General features: G+C 42.0%; 1 protein-coding gene across 1 annotated transcript in view; it reads right to left on the bottom strand.

Moving 5' to 3' along the window:
• The window catches only part of itgb6 (integrin, beta 6), a 67,875-nt gene that overhangs the window by 36,872 nt on the left and 7,233 nt on the right, over positions 1-23,770 (bottom strand). Inside the window, exons 7-8 of the mRNA XM_059966466.1 lie at positions 12,801-12,896; positions 7,090-7,179 (exon numbers count right to left, since the gene is read on the bottom strand). Coding sequence (XP_059822449.1) covers positions 7,090-7,179; positions 12,801-12,896 — 186 coding nt within the window. The remainder of the gene's footprint in view (positions 1-7,089; positions 7,180-12,800; positions 12,897-23,770) is intronic.

Here is a 23,770-nt window from a genome sequence, read left to right as displayed (position 1 = left end):
TCTTGACACCCAGGAACATGAAACTGCTCACTCTCTCCACTTCTGATCCCTCTATGAGGACTGGCATGTGTTCCTTTGTCTGCGCAGGTGGACTCTGTGGTTAAGAAGGCTTACGGTGCATTGGCCTTCATCAACCATGGGATTGAGTTTAAGAGTCGAGAAGTAACATTGCAGCTATATAGGACCCTGGTCAGACCCCACTTGGAGTACTGTGCTCAGTTCTGGTCACCTCACTACAGGAAGGACATGGAAACCATAGAAAGGGTGCAGAGGAGATTTACAAGGATATTGCCTGGATTGGGGAACATGCCTTGTGAGAATAGGTTGAGTGAACTCGGCCTTCTCTCCTTGGAGCGACAGAGGGTGAGAGGTGACCTGATAGAGGTGTACAAGATAATGAGAGGCTGATCGTGTGGATAGTCAGAGGCTATCCCAGGGCTGAAATGGCTAATACGAGAGGACACAGTTTTATGGTGCTTGGAAGGAGGTACAGAGGAGATGTCAGGGGTAAGTTTTTTTACGCAGAGAGTGGTGAGTACATGGAATGGGCTGCCAGCAGCGGTGGTGGAGGCAGAAACAAAAAGGTCTTTTAAGATACTTCTGGATAGGTACATGGAGCTTAGAAAAAAACAGAGAACTACGGGTAAGCCTAGGGAGTTCTAAGGTAAGGACATGTTCAGCACAGCTTTGTGGGCCGAAGGGCCTGCATTGTGCTGTTGGTTTTCTATGTTTCTATGTCTTACCCTTTCTGAAGTCCACAATCAGCTCTTTCGGCTTACTGATGTTGAGTGCCAGGTTGTTGCTGTGGCACCACTCTACTAGCTGGCATATCTCACCCCTGTATGCCCTCTCGTCACCACCTGAGATCCTACCAACAATGGTTGTATCATCAGCAAATTTGTAGATGGTATTTGAGCTATGCCTAGCCACACAGTCATGTGTATATAGAGAGTAGAGCAGTGGGCTAAGCACACACCCCTGAGATGCGCCAGCGTTGATCATCAGCAAGGAGATATGTTATCATCAAACCACACAGATTGAGGTCTTCAGATTAGGAAGTCGAGGATCCAATTGCAGAGGGAGGTACAGGAGCCCAGGTTCTGCAACTTCTCAATCAGGATTGTGGGAATGATGGTATTAAATGCTGAGTTATAGTCGATGAACAGCATCCTGACGTAGGTGTTTGTGTTGTCCTGGTGGTCTAAAGCTGTGTGAAGAGCCATTGACATTGTGTCTGCGGTTGACCTATTGTGACAATAGGCAGATTGCAGTGGGTCCAGGTGTTTGCTGAGGCAGGAGTTCAACCTAGTCATGACCAGCCTCTCAAAGCATTTCATCACTGTCGATGCGAGTGCTACTGGGTGATAGTCGTTAATTCAGCCCACATTATTTTTTTTCAGGCTCTGGTGTAATTGTAGCCTTTTTGAAGCAAGTGGGAACTTCCGCCCATAAAAGTGAGAGGTTGAAAATGTCCTTGAGTACTCCTGCTTGTTGGTTGGCACAGGTTTTCAGAGCCTTACCAGGTACTCCATTGGGATCTTCTGCCTTTGGTGCCAAAGCAAGACTTCTGGCTGCTTGCCCTAGAGAATGCAATGGATCTGATCCAAGACATCACTGATTCTGGCACCAGGATCTTTGGGAAGAATATCTTTGGTATGTAGTTGCTATAAGCATGTTTGTATTGAATAATTCTCCAAACCTGCTAATTCCAAATAAAAAATAGACTTGTACAAACCTGCTGCTTTTCTTACCTGCAGACTGTGAATCAGATCATGAAAGACACCTCAATGAACATCACAGAAGAGTAATTGTTTGATTTTAAGCATATGTTACTGAGCACCACCACCAGCCGAAGTGCTAAAAGATGAAGTTGCACCTGGATGCTATTTTAACAAGGGCAGATGTCTTTACAAAACTGCTCGTGGTGTACGAGCACAAAAGAATACCACCTACATTGGCTGGAAAATAAAGGGCAAATCTGCTGCTTAATTCGTGTTTCAACAAGTGATGGCTTATCAAGCAGTCAAGCTCCTGATGACAAGGAGAAGATAAAATTTCAGCTTTACCTTGGTAGGAATTCCAAGGGCAGAAGAATCTATTTGGAAAGGCTTAATGCTGTCCCAATTTTACGTAGATCCATTGGATGATACAAAGCAATAAAGGATGGCTGCAAGAGCTATTTAAAGACTTATAACACCACACTTGTCATCTTCATTTCATGCTCTTGGTATTTATTTCTTATTTATTTATGTATTATTATTATTATTTCTTCTTTTTGTATTTGCAGTTTAGTGTATTCTGCACTCTGTTTGAACATCTTAGTTGGGAGTTCATTGATTCTGTTATGGTTACTATTCTATAGATTTATTGGTTTGCCCACAGGAAAATGAATCTCAAGAGTTGTATACGGAGACATATGTATACCTTGAAAATGAAATTCACTTTGAACTTTTAATTGTTAGTTACATTCACATTTCAATACTATGTATAGGCGGCCAAAATGTGGCATTATGGTTGACTCTTAAATCCACAGTATCTTGTCAAACACTATGATGTATCAAAAATATATTTGAGATTGGTAATCCCAAATTTTAAATAATGGTAATGGTGGCAATGCTTTCATTCTACACAATTGAGGACCAAAATATTGCAGATGCTTCATGTAAAGCCCATTAGCCTATATGCTGCAGTGAACAGGTTAACAATTTGGAGGTTGGACTCTGAAAGTGTGTCTTGCAGTTCTGTGGCTAATGTTGGGGGATCTTTGGCTGTGGAACAGAGATGACATGAATTGTTTTGTTTCTCAGTCAGTTTGTAGATTAGCTCCACTACCATAAGAAGCGAATGGCTGCAAGGTGAAACGTTGTTGCTAAAAGAGCTTCAGGGAGAAAGATCTGGAATTCCAGCTCAGTTGTTCTGCCTTTGCAGCAAACTTCCACACGTGGATATGAGACAGGCATTTAAAAATATGGAAGTATATACAAAAGTAGTGACAAAATTGGTAAAGGTGTCAAAAACTAGTGGACAAAGAATGGCTGAAGAAACAAATGTGACATGAAGAAAAACATTTAAACGTTGTAAGTGCTTAATGTCTTGTGTGTTCTGCAGTTGAGGAAGATTCAATAATGGAATTCTATGGGTAGCTAGATTAGTAAATGAAGGTAAAGTATTTTCAGACCAAGGAGAGTGTTGTGTATTTAATATTTAAGTAATATGTGAGTAATGTTGTATACTTATCGGTTGATTAAGCATTCTTTTTTGTTGAGTAATTAATTATGAGTTATATGTATGAATACAGAAATTGCATATGTCATCACAGTACCACATGGTGTGTGCGTGCCTTGCTTAAAGTAAACACAAGGTTGGACCTGCATTGTCAGATTCCCTTATCTTCCTTTGAATTAGTTTAATGTTTTGAAGTTACAAAACAAAACAGTAGTTTGGAATACCGTCAGAAGAGGAATTTCTCTTGCACATATCTAGAATAGAATCAACAGGCTGAATGGCCTCCTTTCATCCTGTGACAATCCTCCATGACCCAGATCAACACGTTGACATTGTGTGGAAGCTTGTGTGCTTCAAGAGCTCCATCAGGTGATACCAACTCAGGGCTGCCCATGTTGCAAGATTGATCCAACCTCAGCCCCCAAATGGACAGACTCACATTCCCGCCACCCCCCGGGCTACACCATATGAAGCAACAACAAACTTTGTGAAAGTTTTGTGATAAAGTTGCCGCTTATTTTTCAATCACCAAGGAGTAGCTAACTGAAGTATATATTACTCCCTTTCGCACATTACAGTGAGTTCTAGGCACTTCTAAAAATGAATTCTTAACGTGCCAAAGCTGAACCAGGTATCCACATTCGTGTAAAAGAGCAGGTATAATATGCAACAGCACGCAGCAAGCAGTCCCAAGGGCAAAAGATCAGCTCAACGCTCCGTTGCGTGAAGCCTGAGTAATAGTGGACAAGTAAGCAGCTAACGGAATGAAGAGGCTGCAGAATATCCCACTCAGCATTCTGGCTGACACTGATCTTGAACACGGCCCTGTCACGCTGTAGGAATATGAAGGCAGCAGACAAATAGACAAACCAAAAAGTCCTGAATGTCTGGAAGTCCGTCACATAAGCTAGTCTTTCGCCAATTCAAAACACTCAAACAAATAAATGGAGGGGAATACTGTATACAGCAAAGTCTATAAGGGCAGGGGTTCCCAACCTGGGGTCCAGGGGCCCCTTGGTTAATGGTAGGGGTACATGGCATAAAAAAAGATTGGGAACCCCTGCTATAAAGCAAACAATTATTCTGGTTGTATTGCTGAGGAAATTGTTTATATCTGAGTCATACACGTGTAGGCAATGGCCATAAACACATAAGTCTAATCGCTTACCCTTAATACTCACAGTTAGCACCTGGGTATGGAGGTGCCAATGCACAGGATCAGTGGACTCATTCAGCTCATCATGGGCACTAGACTCCCTACCACCTTCAAAAGGTGATGCCTCAATAAAGGCAATGCCCATCATTTGGGACCCTCACCATCCAGGCCATGTCCTTTTCCCATTACCATACACTCGACATTGTAGAAACAGCTCTTCCCCTCCGCCATCAGACTTCTGAACGGACCATGCACCAATGAACACAACCCCAATTTTTTTGACAAACAAGAGAAAATCTGCAATTGCTGGAAATTGGAGCAACACACACAAAATGCTGGAGAAACTCAAGCAAGGCCAGGAACATCTATCGAAAATTGTCCTTCTGAAGGGTTTCGGCCTGAAACTGTATTATTTTTCCATTGATGCTGCCTGGCCTGCTGAGTTCCTCCAGCATTTTGTGTGTGTTGCTTAACTTTTTGGTCTCTTTTTGCATTACAGTATATTTCCTTCTGTAACGTATAGTAATTTCTAAATGTACTGCATCGTACTACTGCTGCAAAACAACATATCTGTCGACACATGTCAGTGACAATTAAGCTAGTTCTGAATCTGAGTCCCTCCCCACTGACCAGAAACTGATGAAGACTAGCCAGACATACTTCAGAAGTATTCAGAGGCTGGGAATTCTGTGGTGTCTAAACAACCTCCAGGCTGTTGAAAGTCACATCATCAACAAGCAAAGAATGTGTGAATATTCCCCATTTGTCTCGACAAGTGCAGATTCAACAATAACGAGGACACCTGATGCCATCACAGGTCAGAAATCAAACCTATGACTCATCTCCCATCCCTACCTTGGGCTAAATGGCCTAATTCTGCTCCGACGCCTTGTGATCTTATACTGGGTATATTTACAGTGGAGGTTAATAGGTTTGATTAGTCAGTATGTGAAAGGAAAGGTTATGGGAAATATAAATAGGGCAGGAGAGGGCTGTGTAAGAGGGAAGGGTTAGATTGATCTCAAAGATAGTAAAAAGATTGGCAGAGTGTTGTTGGCCGAAGGGCCTGTACTGTTCTGTAATGTTCGACATTTTGTCTCTTAGCTTTGTGAACTCTAGCATTAAGGACAAGGGCAGTAAGAAAAATGTCATCCACAAATTGAAAAAAAAACTTCCTGAGCTTATACATGAATCTCTGAACGTTAGCATACAGATATGATAAACAATTAGGAAAGCAAATTTATTGTTGACCTTTGCATTTGAGTAGAAGAGTGAAGATGTCCTGGTGAGGACTCTTATAAGAGAGCATCTGGAACATCAAGGGACTTGTTTGGTTTCCAGGTCTAAGGAAGGATATATTTGTGATACAGGAGTACAGCCAAAGTTTAGCAGGTTAATTCCCCAAGAGAAGAAACCGAGGCGTGCTCATAGAAATGTATAAATTTCTTTAAAAATTGACAAGGTAAATGCGAACTGTTTTGCTATTATAAATGGAAACTGGGGGACTGATTTTAAACATGTACACCTAGCAGGTACTAGATAAACAGCTAGTTAAATGGCAGGAGGATACCATGCTTATTCAACCATTTTAAATAATCACACACCCTGTAACCACCTGAGGACTTGGTGTCTCAAATTATAAATATTAATGTCCAATAATAACCAAATAAGGTCAATGTGGACTTCAGAAAGGTTAAGATGAGGGAACACACATCATAGAGGGACCAGAAGTGGAAACCATGAGCAATCTCAACAATTCGTGGGTGTCAATATCTCTGAGGATCTAATCTGGATGCAACATTTCAATGCAACAATGAAGAAGGCATGACTTCCTATTTCATTAGGAAGTTGAGGAGATTTGGTATGTCACCTAAAACATTTGTAAATTTCTACAGATGTACCGTGGAGAGCATTCTGACTGGCTACATCATCATCTGATATGGGGGCGGGGGTGGTGATGGGCTATTGCATAGGATCGAAGTAAACTGCAGATATTTGTCATCTTACTCAGCTCCATCACAGGCAATAGCCTCTACAGTATCTGGGACATCTTAAAGAGCCATGCCTCAAAAAGACAGCATCCATCATTAAGGACCCCCATCACCCAGGACGTATTTTGCATCGCGTTGTGCTGTCACCACAAAGTTAACAAATTTAGCGACATATGCTAGTGATTTTAAACCTGATTCTGATAATCAAACCAATGATGACCAATGCCAGAGCTGCAAACTAAAGCTCACAGCAAGGGAAAGTTCAGATAATAATTGTAGCATTTAATTGTCAGCAAATAATGGATACACAAGGAAACCTGCACTTCCTCTGCCTCTTAACTTTTGCCTCTGCGATAAGCAAATCATTTATCTCAGGCTCCTCTTATCCATGCTTCTGATGATTATCTTTTGATAGGGATTATTTCCCTGCTTGATCTGAAGTAGTTCATCATCGACCAAAACACTGCACCTTCCAGTTGATTAGCCCTTCACTCCCACCATGTTGTGAGAATCTAAACATTGTCCATCTGCTCCTATGGACATTGGGCACACTTCCCAGAGGACATAGTCAATAGTCAGACCTGTATTCCAAGGCTGATGTCAGATTTAACATCAAACCTCAATATCTATGAAGAAATTCATTAAGAAATAAATGCTTTCACTGAACACTATGGCCATTTGGCTTGTATGGGAATTGTTGAAAATACAAGCACTTACCTTATATGCTTTAATTATCAACTGAAGGATATTTCTAGAATCATTTGCGAGAGTTTCCACTGTAGCACCGGGTATAAGTTTGGCATAATTCTACAAGGAAACAATAAGAATGTGAGTTTATTTTTAAAATATTAGTGTGCATTGGTAAGATACATTGTTGCGTAATAAGACTCTATTTTCAAAAATAGCTAGAAACCTACAAATAAAAGTAATCATTATGACAAAATCTCAGACATCATTGGGAAAGAATTCTCTGTGAGATTGATGAGTTCTTTGACATATTCCTTTGGTTTGAAATGTGTTACTGTCTTGCAGGTGTTTTCCATCTGTTCATATTAATTAGGATTTAATGTTGTTATTAAACTTATGTATTGTTGCATCATCTCCCAAACTGCATTAATGCAATTGGAGAAGCCGAATCCTGTCACCCTTAAAATGGTTAGTAGCATATAAATGCTTTGAAATCACCAGGAAGAAGCAGTTAATGCTCGCTTCTTGGTGTTGTCATCAGGAAGAAGGTACAGGAGCTTCAGGACTCACACCACCAGGTTCTTGGACATCATTACTCCTCAGCCATCAGGGTCTTGAACCAGAAGGGATAACTTCACTCAACTGCACTTGCCCCATCATTGAAATGTTCCCACAAACTACGGATACACTTTCAAGGATGCGTCATCTCACATTCTCGATATTTGTTGCTATTTCATTCTTTCTGTATTTGCCAGTTTGGAGTCTTCTACACCCTGGTTGAACACCCTAGTTAGGCAGTCTTTATTGATTCTGTTATGGTTATTATTCTATAGATTTATTGAGTATGTGTGATGAGAGTTCTTGATGAGAATGGTTTGGACCCAAATGCTGGAGTGTCTAAGGTTGGGATTGAGACACGGCTTCAACCCAGATCAAGAAACTGAGCACAAAACAAACACCAGACAAAATCATGAGTAGGCTTACAATTGAGCACCTAACCTCAGTTCAGGTGCTCCTGAAGTGCTCAGTCCTTGGTACCCAAAACATGATTGCCAATTAGCAGGACTGTCCTGAATCTTTAAAGGGGCCACGCCAGCTAGCCATACTCCGGGGAGTTAAAGCACCTAAACCTTGGAAACTGGCGCAGATGGGTGTGAGTCGTAGCAGTATGCCCACAAGAAAATAATCTCAGGGCTGTATATGGTGACATACATGCACCTTGAAAATAAATTTACTTTGAACTTTGAATTTTAATCTTCCACTATTAATTCAAGTTTAGGTGCAGTACAATGTTAGTCAGACAACATTTAAATTAATTCACAGACAGAAAACCGCTAAGCGTGAAAAGCTAACTATCAAGTCTGCATAATAAAACTCCAGTAAAACATTGCTTAAAAACTCCCTATGTTTTCTCTGATTGTTAAGGAGACAAAATACAGTACTGTGCAAATCATCAGCACATATATATATATATAGCTAAGGTGCCTAAGACTTTTGCACAGTACCCCATTTACCAACGTGAAGCAGAGAGTGAGCTTGCTAAGGATGTTGGGAATGGCGAAGGCTGAGTGCCATGGGAGGGGTGTGGGACAGGTGGCAGTGAAGGAATGCCAGGGGCAAGGGATTTGCATGGGTGTAGACACACCCAGCCCTGAGACACCAGGCCAGGTCATCTAATTCCAAACAACTGGTTCACTGATCATTACAGAATGTCTCTTTCATGTCTCTGCTTCCTCCCCTCTCCCTTTTCCCAACCATGATTCCCTCTCCCTGCCCCCTTCCCATTCTCAGTCCACAATAGAGACCCATATCAGAATCAGGTATATCATCACTCACATGTGTCATATGCGGCATCAGTACAGTGGAATACATAATATCACTACAGTTCTGTGCAGAAGTCTCAGGCACCCTAGCTATTTGTACAGAACTGTACCTAATGGGAACACATTTACAAAGTTAAACTACTTATTGCTTCTCCAATGAAAACAATGGAATTACAGCATGGAGAAATCAACCTCATTTGAACAATTGTGAGAATATAACTTTTAACACATCTATGTGCATTATTATGTGGCTGATGCTTATAGCACAATTGTGGGGAAATGTCTGGTTAGTTTTATATAAGCAATGTGAATAGTGAAGCATTATAAAGCACTGGAATGGGACGAATATCATATGAAAGATTTAATTACCAACTGCAGCAATGGCCCGGACTGTGGTGATGGTTAGACAGCAGTTCTGTACAAAACTACTGATTAGACTCGAGCCACAAGCCACATTTCCATATGTTCCAGACTACTGTGACTACATGCTGGAATGCAGAGGTCAGAGGTCAGATGCAGGCACATCTGATCTCTCACTCTGCTTCTGGCCTTGCCAGTGTCCAGTGTATTCACATAACATAGCAATGAGGAGCCAGATACATTTCATATTTGGCCTAAATTTTATGTCAACAAATAGCACAGTCCTGTACACTTCAATGGGGCACTAAACTTCCTTTAAAAAAAAGCAAGTGAAGGTAAATAGATGACTTTTATCAAATTTTATTTTAATTAAGTGTGATGTTTCAATAAACTTGTGTCTGTTTTCAAGTTTTATGCAACGTCCACAAAATGCAGGAGGAACTCAGCAGGCCAGACAGCATCCATGGAAAAGAGTAAACAGTCAATGTTTCAGGTCGAGACCCTTCATCAGGACTGAAGTGTCCACATAGAGGGTCTCAGCCTGAAACATCAAGTGTTTATTCCTTTCCATAGATGCTGCCCAGCCTGCTGAGTTCCTCTTCATGTTCTAAGTGTTGCTTTGGATTTCCAACATCTGCAGATTTTCTTGTGTTTGTTTCGAGTTTCATAATGTTTTTAATAAATAACTTAAAAAGATTTAATTCTTCACTGTTTCCAAATAACTTTGGCCACCAGAGACTCGTGAAAAGTCTGAAAAAGCTTTCTGACAGCTTGAGTAAGCTGAAGGCTACACAAAATACGTCATTTTCATGGTGACAAGTTGTCACAGATTTCCAAGAACAAAGAATGAACTTAGAAACTAGCGTGCAAACCCTCAGTCCAAAAGGGATTTTTCCAGAGAGAAGGAGTCATTCGCATGGATTTGTTCCTCATACTTCAACGATAAAGAAAACATTTTTCCATCAGCTTTTGTTTCATCTAAATAATTCATCTTGTTGTTTTACCTTCACATTATTAGTGTCAACAAATTCAGCTATTTATTTTTGAAGAATAAAAAACTAAATTTGATTCTAATTAAAATGCCTCACCAATATTGGGTGATAAATCAAAGGCATACATAACTCTAGTTAGCAATAACACCTTAAACCAGGGGTTTCTAACACCTTTTATGCTAAGGACCCTTATCATTAACTGAGGGGCCCGTGGACCTCAGGTCAGGAACCAATAAAGAATAACATTTCACATTTGAATTTTTCTGATCTTATGAGTCAAATGCACTGTCTAACTGCAGAATCACTCTTTGGAGTGGTTGCTACTGGATTAACTGATTCCAGTGGAGTATAAAACAAAGAATATTCTTATAGCTGGATGACAGCACTTCACCTTAAGAAATTGTTTTACAGAACAGGCAGAAGTCATGTTCACGATTTTACTAACATTACTTTAAGAACATGAAGCCATAACAAGGAAAGTTTTCCCGAGTGTGGAACAATACTTCCTAGGCACAATGGATGTTGGAAATACAGATCAGTCTCCTTACAGATGGATGCTCCATCCACTAAATTTTCACAGCATCCAGACAACTCAGCCTGTTTGGGTGCAGATCGTGGAAAATGTACCTTAACATTTATAAAGTCTATGTTACAAATTTATTTTTCTAAATTAATTAGTGAGATTGAAATGCTCCATTGTAAACCATGATGAAATGCCCAGCCACAAATATTTTTTTTGTGGGAACATACAAGTCTTCCAACTTCCACAAGATAAAATTTATGCTAATTATATAAAAAGTATTGGTGAACTCAAGGGGGACTACAATCCACAGCTTGGCATCACTGGGCAGGAGGCTGTAATAGAGAGAAGCACAGAAATGCAATTTTTATAAGAGGTTCCACTGTGGGCTCAGAGAGTATTTCTGTAAAATTATTAACATCAGTCCTGGGTGATGTGTAAAGAAGAGGAATAACGTAAGAGTGTCACGCAGACACTGGGAAAGGGATGTAGCTCCATCTCGGACAGCAGCAGACAAGGAATTCCTTTCAAGAATCCACAGATAGGCTTAGAGTAGATGCACAGCTCTTCCCACACCTAACAAAGAGGCTGGTTTCTTTGATAGAGTCAAATTCAGATAAGACAAAGTACACTAAATGCTCAGCTTTCATGAGGCATTCTGGCAGCAGTGAATGGTGAGAAAAGAAGTCAAAAGCGAGTCAATCTCTTCCCAAGGAGCAAGTAAGTGAAAAGCAAGCTGTGTTGAATTTGACAAGTTGAAACTTGCAAGTCATTCATTAATGGCAAACGTTTTTAGATGGAAAATTTGAGGTGTTCAAGAGAGATTTTAATTCCAGTCAGAAGCCAGTAAATGCTACTGCTTTGACCTGTGTTTGAAAGGCAACCTCTGGCTTGTTGTCAAGAAGAAAACATTTGTTAGGCGATAAATGAAATAAAGCCCTTTACTATCACAGAGACTCATTCAGAAAATGTTCTCTAACTGCCCGAGAGCAGTATGGTATGCCTATGCTTAATGTGTGATGAATCGGGCTAGTGTGCTACCACAACAAATAACTGCAAGGGAATGGGTGAAGTTGCAATAATAGACTTCATTATTGCATGTCTATAATACTGAGAACTCAGCACTTTACATTCACAGACACAAAATACTCAGACAGGTTAAGACTGGCATGCTCTTGACCCAACCAGGAAGGAACCATTTCTGAATATAGCAGCAATCACGGAACTTGCACTCAACGCCAGTAAGTCCAAAGAACTAATTGTGGACTTCAGAAAGGGTAAGACGAGGGAACAAAGAACAGTCCTCATAGAGGGATCAGAAGTGGAAAGAATGAGCAATTTCAACTTCATGGGTATCAATATCTCTGAGGACCTAACCTGGACCCCAACACATTGATGCAACTATAAAGAAGACAGCCACTTTTTTCATTTGGAGTTTGAGGAGACTTGGCTTATCACCAAAAACACTCAAAAACTTCTATAGATGTACCATGGGGAGTACCCTAACTATCTGCATCACTGTCTGGTATTGGGGGAAGGGGGGACTACTGCATAGGATCAAAGTAAGATGCAGAGAGTTGTAAACTTAGTCAGCTCCATCATGGACACCAGCCTCTGTATTATCCAGTTCATCTTCCAAGGAGCGATGTGACAAAAAGACAGTGTCCGTCATTAAGGACCCCCACAACCAGGACATGCCCTCTTCTCATTGCTACCATTGGGAAGGAGGTGCAGAAGCCTGGAGGCACACACTCAATGATTCAGGAACAGCTTCTTCCCCTCTGCCATTTGATTTCTGAATGGACACTGAACTCATGAACACTAACTCATTACTTATTAAAAATTTCTTTTGTTCACACTACTTATTTAATTTAACTATTTAATATATATATTCATATTGTAATTCAGTGTTTCTTTTCTCTATTTTTATGTATTGCATAGTACTGCTACTGCAAAGTTAACAAATTTCACAACATATGCCAGCGATATTAAACCTGATTCTGATGGTGTTGAAGTGGTTTCAGATACAATGGAGAAGAGAATTACCTTGTATATACTCAACTGCTCTTGCGTCACAGCAAATATTAACAGGATATCATTTTCAAGAAGCTTTTCTATTAGCTGTCCAAGTGTAGGATATTCCTACAAAGAAAAAGAAAGGCAGAATGAAATTATTTTATAGTTCAGTTGAGCAATATTTAGGTGCAACATGGGAAGACCTGCTGTTCCATTCACTCGTTCTGCATAGTAGTACGGTTGATGGAGACATAATACACTGAAAAAAAACGCTGGGAAGATTCAGAGGGTCAAATTAGTTGAATAATTCCAGCACACACATTTATTTTACTTCTAAGTTGGCACATTAAGGTGAAAATTAAATTCATAAAAATGCCAGAAAATTAGGAAAATATAAATGGAGGTTTCTCTCCAGCACCTTTATCTTTGTCCCTGAAATAGCTACAATTCTCTTTTCAAGCAATATATTAAAGAATCAGCATTCCCCAAATAAGGTCCGGTATTTCCCAAGAAAATAGTTAACTTTCACCACCAAATTCTACCCTGTGTAACATGCAAGTATAACCTCTAGTTCTCCATAATTTATAGAGTAGAAATAATGCACAAGGAATTAAATTACTTCCCTTCCCTTTATTAAACTACACTGACATCACTCTCTACTTAACTAATAAATTTTAAGCAACACACACAAAATGCTGGAAGAACTCAGCAAGTCAGGCAGCATCTATGGAAATGAATAGATAGTCGATGTTTCAGGCCAAGGCTATTCTTCAGAACTGAGGAGGAAAGGGGGAGGATGCCAGAATAAAAAGGTGGGGGGAGGGGAAGGAAGCTAGCCGGAAGGTGATAGGTGAAGCCAGGTGGGTGGGAAAGGTCAAGAAGAAGAAACCTGATAGGAGAGGAGAGTGGACCATAGGGGAAAGAGAAGGAGACGGAAACCCAGGGGAAGTAATAGGCAGGGGAGAAGAGGTAAAAGGTTACAGTTGGGAATAGGGAAGGCTGGGGGTGGGGGGGGGGGGAATTTGTTTACTGGAAGGAGAAATCAATATTCATGCCATCAGGTTGGAGGCCACCCAGATAGAATATAAAGCGTTGTTCCTCCACCCTGAGGATGATCTTATCTTGGCACAAGTTGGGGCCATGGACTGACAGGTAGGAACAGGAAACAGATTCGGAATTAAAATGTTCGGCATCAGGGAAGTCCCGCTTGTGGCCAATGGTGCAACGGTGTTCGATGAAGCTGTCCCCCCCAATTTATAACGGGTCTTACCAGTGCAGGGGAGGCCTTATCAGGAGCACCAGACACAATTTTAAATTTTAAACTGGGAATTAATTTTCTGACCTTTGTTTAAATGCACAAGGGCACCTCCAAATGGCCTGATGTTTCTACCTTGATCGCTCTGCATCATCACAACTACAAAATACACTTATGCTTTCTCCAAGAATAGTGCCAACATCCGCACAGATGAGTTCAATGTGTCCAAACAAAGTGAAATAGTGTATGGTAAGTAGTAAGACATGAAGTAGTTCTGTTATGCTAATGCTTCTTTTGAGGTAATCTTTCTTTCACAAACCTGTTTGATAATACGTTTCTTCACTAAAAGCTCTTTTATGAAAGAGCATTTCCTTGACATTATTTTCCTCAGTCTGTTCTCTTAACAATATATATTAATTTAGTAAACATAAAAGGAATGTAAATATTTGGGGATGGACTGGTATGGGAAGAAGTTCCATTTCAGTGGCCTCTGGCACGAGTACTGATCCTTGTATAATGTGGGTGACCATGATTGTCCTTGCCAAATTTTTCTACAGAAGTGGTTTGCCATTGCCTTCATCTGAACAGTGTTTTTACAACAGGTGACCCCAGCCATTATCAATATTCTTCAGAGATTGTCTGCCTGGCGTCAGTGGTCGCATAACCAGGACTTGTGATATACACCAGCTGCTCATACGACCATCCACCACCTGCTCCCGTGGTTTCATGTGACACCGATCAATGGACTAAGCAGGTGCTACACCTTGTCCAAGGGTGACCTGCAGGCTGGTGGAAAAGAGGAGTGCCTTACACCTCCTGTGGAAGGGACGTATATGCCACCCATACTCTCGTACTAGGAGAGGTACAAGTCAAGTCAAGTCACTTTTTATTGTCATTTCGACCATAACTGCTGGTACAGTACACAGTAAAAACGAGACAATGTTTTTCAGGACCATGGTGCTACATGAAACAATACAAAAACTACACTGAACTATGTAAAACAACACAAAAACTACACTAGACTACAGACCTACACTGGACTGCATAAAGTGCACAAAACAGTGCAGGAATTACAATAACTAATAAACAACACAATAACCACAGTAGAGGGCAGTAAGTTGGTGTCAGTCCAGACTCTGGGTATTGAGGGGTCTGATAGCTTGGGGGAAGAAACTGTTACATAGTCTGGTCATGAGAGCCCGAATGCTTCAGAGCCTTTTCCCAGATGGTAGGAGGGAGAAGAGTCTATATGAGGGGTGCATGGGGTCCTTCATAATGCTGTTTGTTTTGCGGATGCAGCGTGTGGTGTAAATGTCTGTAATGGCGGGGAGACCCCAATGAACTTCTCAGCTGACCTCACTATCCACTGCAGGGTCTTGTGATCCGAGATGGTGCAATTTCCGAACCAGGCAGTGATGCAGCTGCTCAGGATGCTCTCAATACAACCTCTGTAGAACATGATGAGGATGGGGGGTGGGAGATGGACCTAACCATACATTAGGCTCGTCTCAAACTGAACCAGCTGTGATCAACGTTGAAGCAGGAAAGATAAATTGGAAGGGTTAAAGGATCTTAGACTTGAAATCACAGAACCCCGAGGTGAAAAGGTGATATAAATAAGAGCCCAAAAATACATGAAAAAGAAGAGAACAAAGTTGGAAACTGTGCTTTTGGAGCTGGAGGTAAAAAAAGGGTGGTGCACTGTGGAAGGGGTGACAGAGAACGGGTTGGGGATGGCGTGGGTACAGACACACCTATCCCCGAGACACCAGACAAGTTCATTTGATTGCAAACAATTGGTTTATTGATCATTGCAAAATGTCTCTCTGGTGCTTCTGGTTCCCTTCCCTCTTCCTCCCTGTTTTCCCAACCATGTTTCCCTTCCCACTCTCCATCCCCCGTGGAGACCAAAATCAGATTTAGGTTTATCATCACTCACGTATGTCATGAATGTTTTTGTTCTGCAGCAGTACAGTGCAATACATAAAATACTGTGCAAATGCCTTAGGCATCCTAGCTACATACATGTGTGCCCAAGATATTCGCACAATCCTGTGTTTGTCATCAGAAGTGGCCATCGTTGGCAATGCTGTGATTTATTGTTCATTCCTAAATGACTGTAATCTGAGGAGTCAACTAAGAATCAAGTTCAGAACGGGCCAGGAAAGAACAGCAGATGGAGGTGAACAAATGCAGTGGTTTTTCACTATAATGGCTTTGGATGTTCTCAAGATTACTGAAACTGGCTTAATTCCTGATATATTTAATTACCCAAATTTAACTTCTCTCACTACAATGGTTGGAACATTCCTGAACTCTGAGTGCTGGACCTGGGACTTCCCCACTGAGCTATCCTACCCCCTAGAAGTAATTATCCAGAAGAGTTAAAAAGTAAATCATTGATAGAAAAGACCAGGTTTAAAAGTGTGCCCAACATACAAGGAAGAATATGAAAGGACTGCAGGTGCCACTTCAACTTGGGTGTAATGTCACTTTAGCTACTGCTCAGTAATGGCCATAAGGCTTGGAATTAATTATATAGCAAGCTGTAAGGTGGATAGGGAAGATTTATCTCTATTTAGAGATACAGCAGGGTATCAAGCCCATGCTGCCCAATGAGCCCATACGTCTCTGGAGCGTGAGAGGAAACACATGCAGCCACACGGAGAATGAACAAATCCCTTATAGACTGTGGTGGAACCCGGGTCACTGGCACTGTACTAAGGTTACCATCCCGCCCCATTTTAAGGATGATTACATTACAGTGGTAAGAGCAGATACAATGCAATTAAGAAATGGAAATGTGAGAGTCATGTTTCAGTGGAAAGTTTAAAATCAGAGGCACTCAAGGAATCAGAACTGGGGAGCCAGGGAGTCCCACTTCTGAAGAGTGCTGAGGTTATGAGATAAAATTGAGCAGGAGATGAGAAATGCAACAGAGGTTATTGTTACACACACGCCATGCAAGAACGATAACAAAGCAGTAAGCTGAAATATTTTTACTGAGTCATGTTAGTAACGGTATATGCTGGGCATCTTACAATGTGGGAGCATGAACCAGGCCTGCTGAGACTCAAAAGCCCACGCGAAAAGAGAGAGCCCTTCACACGTAGGAGGTCCAGTCGATGCATTGCGTGATCACACGGCTGTATGTGCGCCTGCCACATTCTTACGACTGATGTGACATGGTACAGTTAGCATGATCTGATGCACATCAGATCATGAACATTAGTTAGAATCCTGGATAATCGTAAAGTTAAGAAGGGTAGAGTGAGCAAGCCAAGATATTCAGTACCCGATAACTTCATTTCATTTCAGTGAGGGGGATGGGATAGGTAAGCCTTGAGTTAAAAAGATACAGGTGAGGTTTTCAGCAGCTAAGCTGAAGCAGGTGCAGAGGCAGGAGATGTTGAGATGGTGAAAATATGTGATCTTAGAAAAGGTGCAGATGTGTGGTTAGATCATCAATGAGTCAGCTCGGATGCCAAGATTCCTAATTTGTTTCAACATCCACAGCACAACTGACTGAAAAATTGATGGTAATAAGAAGCCATTGCTTGTGAATACAGTCCCACCCAGTTATATGACAGCAACATTTTCAGGAAAGTATTAACTCTCTGGTTGCTTAAATTTGTCATAGCCAGGGGTGGTAATGGGGATAGGCTACTGCTGCCTATTAAATGCTCCCAATGGCGTGCGTCTCAAATAGCCTCTGACAACCAAGTCCAGCTCCCGGCCTTCATGTGTGGCTTAGCTACTAAGCCCAGCAGAACCATTCCTACTGACGGAAGAAGGGGCAAAGGTGGGTTACTGGCACCTTAAAATGAGTCACTTTGGGTAGTTGGGGCTCATCAGCCATGGTTGGTGATGCTGCCTGGCCTGCTGAGTTCCTCCAGCATTTTGTGTGTGTAGCCATGGTTGGCAGCTCATCGAGAAGGAAAACTCTAATCTCCAATCTCCACTGCCTTGTGGCTGTACCCACTGTTGGGGAAGGCTTTGGGAGAAGATCCCAAGGAAAGGTCTCGAGCTAGAGTCCCTAACACAGTCTTTTGTTGAGTTCATTGCTGACTGGCAACTTGTGTGATGCTGCAGGTACCAAACTGTATGGATCAGTGCCGTTCCTTTGGATTCGTCAGCTACGTGGAGAGGGGCAGCATGCTGCGCGGGCAACAGCTTGCTCTCCATACCGTACTGCCCTGGCTTGCGTATCATGTAGTCAACTGGGATGCAGCATCCATGGTCCACCCTGACCAACAGAAGGCCTCAAATTAACTCGCTTCTCTAATTGTAAATCAAATGTAAAAGCCATTTAATGTCTTTCCATTTCACAATATTTCTTCACACTTCCTGTGACAGAAGAGAAATGCATTGGGTCACAAGCAAATAGACCGGAACACTGTCACAAAAGACAAAATCAACAGTGCAAGATGACGCACCATAATTTCTGAATGAGTCAGTGTCTGCATTCACTGAAGATAACTGCAGGTTTGCTCTCAAAATAGAGTTGAAGCTGGATGTACCTTCCTGACTTCACCTATCACCTTCTAGCTATCCTCCTTCCCTCCCCTCCACCTTTTATTCTGGTGCCTTCCCCCTTCCTTTCCAGTCCTGAAGAAGAGTCTCGGCCCAATGCTTCAACTGTTTATTCATTTCCGTAGGTGCCGCCTGGCCTGCTGAGTTCCTCCAGCATCTTGTGTTGATTTGGATTTCCAGCATCTGCAGCATCACATGTTTATGGAATATAACTAGTTAAACTTTCAATAATATTTGCTCATGTTGAAATTCAAATTATAAAAAGCTTTGACCTTAAAAATATTTAACCTTTCAGAATATTTCAGGAAGCTTGATTGCATGAATTCTGTAAAACCAAGTATTGAAAGCTGCCTTAGGAAACCATACTTATTTTTAAAAGCAAGTGAAATGTCTAACACTTTTGTGTCAAACAGAAATTGCGAATTACTATGAGACTTATTCTGAACTTTTTTTTTAAAAAGCACACAAAATCAGACATTTATGGTGCAGAAGAGGCCATTTGGCCCATTGTGTCAATGCTGGCCAAATGTTAGCTGTTTAGGCTCCCCAGACTTCCCAGTAACAGCACATCAGGTGGTCCCCAGATACTTTGTGAATGTGATGAGTTTTCTGTCTAACCCGCATTTCATGCAGTGAATTCCTGATCTACACAATATTGTTGGGAATCTAGGCTCAATACTCTAAATCAGCAAGCCTTGTAATACCTTCAGACTTCTTCCACACCTTCACCTTTACTGCCACAGTGAGGTGACCAGATGGAACAGTACTCCTTCCTGTCTGTAACTTCAACTTCCAACAATCACACTCTCTCTTTCCTGGAGACCTTGCCCTTCCATGCCACCAGTCAGCACCGCATGAAAACTTATTCGTCTTGTAGCCCTTCGGCATATTGTTCATTCCTCTTGCCTCTGCTAGTTACGGAAACACTACATGTTAATATAAAGCTTGCATGTTTTCCTTTATATTTTTGCCCAGCAACCTTCCCCTCACCCCTGATTTAACCCTAGCCTAATCACAGAACAACTTGCCAATCAACTGATGGGGTACATCTTTGGACTGTGGGAGGAAACCGGAACACCGGGAGGAAAACACCACAGTCACAGGGAGAACGTACAAACTCCTTACAGGGCAGTGGTGGGAATTAAACCCGAGTTGCCTGTACTGTAAAGCGTTGTGCAACGACGCTATTGTGCTGCCTCAATTTTTCCACTGTGCTGCTGTTTTGAGATTCATAATGAAATCGGTTGATGACTGACAAGCTTAAAGACCATAAGATATAGAGGTTGTGGGCCTGAGTTCCCAACCTGGGCAGCAGCAGTATCTGAGTGGTCAGAAAGGCCTGGTAATCTGCTTCCGTATCTTGTCATGAAAACACGACAGACAACTACACTATCAATTGTGCAGTCCCTATGGACAACTACACTATCCATAATGTGGTCCCAATAGACAACTACACTATCCATAAGGTGGACATGAGTTGATGGGGATTCAACAACAACAAGACATAGAGGCACAATGCGGCCCATCATGTCTGCTCTGCCAATTCTCAGGGCCGAGTGTGTCTTCACCTGTGCCAACCCTGGTCCCTGGCACTCCTTCTCTGCTACTTGTCCCAAGTCCCTCCCATGGTGCTCCACCGTCGCCACTCCCAACATCTGTTGCTCCTGCCAGATTTCCCTCCAGGCTCGACAAGAAACTCAGAGACCTCGGCCTTCACCCTGCCTTGTGTAGCTGGATCCTGGACTTCCTGTCAGATCGCCAGCAGGTGGTAAGAGTGGGCTCCCTCACCTCTGCCCCTCAACACAGGAGCCCCCTGTACTGGGTCCCCTCCTTTACTGTCTGTATACCCATGACTGGGTCACCACCCACAGCTCCAATCTGCTAATTAAATTTGCTGACGACACTACACTGATTGGCCTAATCTCAAATAATAATGAGGCAGCCTACAGAGAGGAAGTCATCACCCTGACACAGTGGTTTCAAGAAAACAACCTCTCCCTCAGTGTCGCAAAAACAAAGGAGCTGGTTGTGGACTACAGGAGGAATGGAGACAGGCTAACCCCTGTTGACATCAATGGATCTGAGGTTGAGAGGGTGAACAGCTTTAAGTTCCTCGACATCCACATCACCTAGGATCTCACGTGGTCTGTACATACCAGCTGTGTGGTGAAAAAGGCACAACAGTGTCTCTTTCACCTCAGACAGTTGAAGAAGTTTGGTATGCCTCTGCCCCCCAAATTCAAAAAACTTTCTATAGGGTCACAATTGAGAGCATCCTGACTGGCTGCATCACTGCCTGGTATGGGAACTATACTTCCCTCAATCGCAGGACTCTGCGGAGAGTGGTGCGGACAGCCCAGTGCATCTGTAGATGTGAACTTCCCACGATTCAGGACGTTTACAATGACAGGTGTGTAAAAAGGGCCCAAAGGATCTTTGATGACCTGAGTTCTATAACTGCACATTGAACAGAGATGGAACGTAAAGATTTTAATCCTCGTGTATATGAAGGATGTAAGTAATAAAGACAATCAATTCAATTTACAAACTCGCTCTCCACTCCAGGTGCTGAATATGTATATGTACTGAAGACTTTTCCACAGTACTGTAAGCTTTCCAGCTTTTTGTTGATGGAGGTACTAGGACAGACTCTGTTTGATAAGACTGCTGCACAATTGTCAGGTCACAGAAGAGAAACACGAATTGTTAAAAGCTATGTGGGCATGGATTCTTGGATATTGGAAGGAATAAAGATGTTCCCAGGATTACCATTGAGCTTAAAGATAATGGACTGTAATTTGTCTTCCCAGTGAATAAACAAAGCCATTGTAAGTGAGCACTGAAGCAAGCTGCAATTAGAAATCTACTTTTCATTTAATTGCTCTGCTTAGTGTTAAATTCAGCCACACAGACCATATCGAGTCTGTTATTTGATCTACGGATGGCCTGTGGTTGTGACAAGGTTGAGAGCTGAATAGTTCCGGTGAATATTGTGGAGCAAGCTCAATAGCTACTTGATAGGATTACGAACAGCACTTTCCATCATTTTGCTGATGATTGAGGGGAAACTGATTGGTTATGAACAATGTATAAAATGACCCAGGTGCATCCCATTCAGAAATGTAGGACAAATTCAGCCCATTCACTGCCTGAGATGGACATGATGGATCCTCGAACAGAATGTTAAAGCTATTTGGCAAAATATGCCAATCATCAGAATTCTTGTGCCAATAAGCACAAGACCTTGCTTGGTTGGCAGTGAGAGGAGCCCACCCCTTTGGATCATTCCTGTACAGCGTTTCACCCACAATGCATACTGCCCTAGCACTCTGATTCGCCGGCTGTTCCCACAAATGCATAGGGACACACGTCAAGTGTTGCCGGAAGATCAAAGGTGCACTTCAGTCTGCCTGAAACATGTTGATCTGCCAACTCAACCACATGTCCACAAGGGTAGACTGCCTGAAACGTGTTGATCTGCCAACTCAACCACATGTCCACAAGGGTAGACTGCCTGAAACGTGTTGATCTGCCAACTCAACCACATGTCCACAAGGGTAGACTGCCTGAAACGTGTTGATCTGCCAACTCAACCACATGTCCACAAGGGTAGACTGCCTGAAACGTGTTGTTGTCTTGAAAGATCAACATGTCCATGAGGGAAGGGTGCTGCTCGCATAGCTCAGGCTGCAGGAGTATGTTCTGAGGGATGGTCCGCAGCTTCGTGCAGCCAGCACGGGGGAAGAACTGTATCTATGCTCCTGTGCTCAATAGACCAATGAGGGGCTGAGCCCTGAGGCCTGTCAAATAAAATGTGTATTTTTCAATGAAGCCACGTGGATGGCAATGGTACTTTGTATGCAGGCAACACTATCAATGCAAAGCCATGTACTGCTTTTGTATGAATATAGTTCATGGTTGAGATTAAAATATTTAGTCATCACCTCCAATTGCAAACCCTACCCATATTCATGACTCACCCCTCCATGGGTATTCCTGACCTCAAGTGCACACCTGGGGTTCACCAGCTTACACCCTTGAGTAATGACTGTCGAACTATCAAGATTATTGAACAACTGGAGAGCAGATTATCGAAGTTTTACTCTAAATGCTCCTTCAGTATGAATGGGTGCTTAATCTACCAGTATATCTTCAGTTCTTACACTGTAATAAACCATCAGCTCTTCCCCTGACCCCTGAGAAATACCAGGAATTGAACGCTGTAGTATTATAAATAACCTTTTATGCAATTATGGAATTTCATAAACTGGAAGATTCTGGTCTAAGCAAACCATTCTGAAATAAAACTAATCACATTCAAAGACTTCATTTATCGCAAATGTGCATCAATATTTCATATGCAACTCAAATTCTAGGAATAATGGTGCATAGTTCCCTGAAGGTGGAATCTCATGTGGATAGGGTGGTGAAGAAAGCTTTTGGAATGCTGGCCTTTATAAATCAGAGCATTGAGTATAGGAGTTGGGATGTAATGTTAAAATTGTACAAGGCATTGGTAAGGTCGAATTTGGAGTATTGTGTACAGTTCTGGTCATTGAATTATAGGAAAGATATCAACAAAATAGAGAGAGTACAGAGGAGATTTACTAGAATGTTACCTGGGTTTCAGCACCTAAGTTACATGGAAAGGCTGAACAAGTTAGGACTTTATTCTTTGGAGAATAGAAGGTTGAGGGGGGGGACTTGATAGAGGTATTTAAAATAATGAGGGGGATAGATTGAGTTGATGTGGATAGGCTTTTTCCATTGAGAGTAGGGGAGATTCAAACAAGAGGACATGATTGGGGAGTTAAGGGGCAAAAGTTTAAGGGTAACACGAGGGGGAATTTCTTTACTCAGAGAGTGGTAGTTGTGTGGAACGAGCTTCCAGCAGAAGTGGTAGAGGTAGGTTCGGTATTGTCATTTAAAGTAAAATTGGATTGGTATATGGACAGGAAAAGAATGGAGGGTTATGGGCTGCGTGCGGGCCAGTGGGTCTAGGTGAGTGTAAGCGTCGACACGGACTAGAAGGGCCAAGATGGCCTGTTTTTGTGCTGTAATTGTTATATGGTTATAAGTGTTGTTAGTTGAGTAAACAGTGAATTTTTCAGCGGTGGGAATATTTGCAGTCAGCAGTCTACAAGTCAAACACTTACACGAGTGTCCTCTGCACAGACTGCTCCCCCACCCCCAACAACTTCCCATTTTTAAA

Source organism: Hypanus sabinus, chromosome 4 (genome assembly GCF_030144855.1).
Source record: "Hypanus sabinus isolate sHypSab1 chromosome 4, sHypSab1.hap1, whole genome shotgun sequence".
NCBI lineage: Eukaryota > Metazoa > Chordata > Chondrichthyes > Myliobatiformes > Dasyatidae > Hypanus > Hypanus sabinus.
Note: the sequence above shows the minus strand (reverse complement) of the source record. Positions and strands in the feature narration are given on the sequence as shown.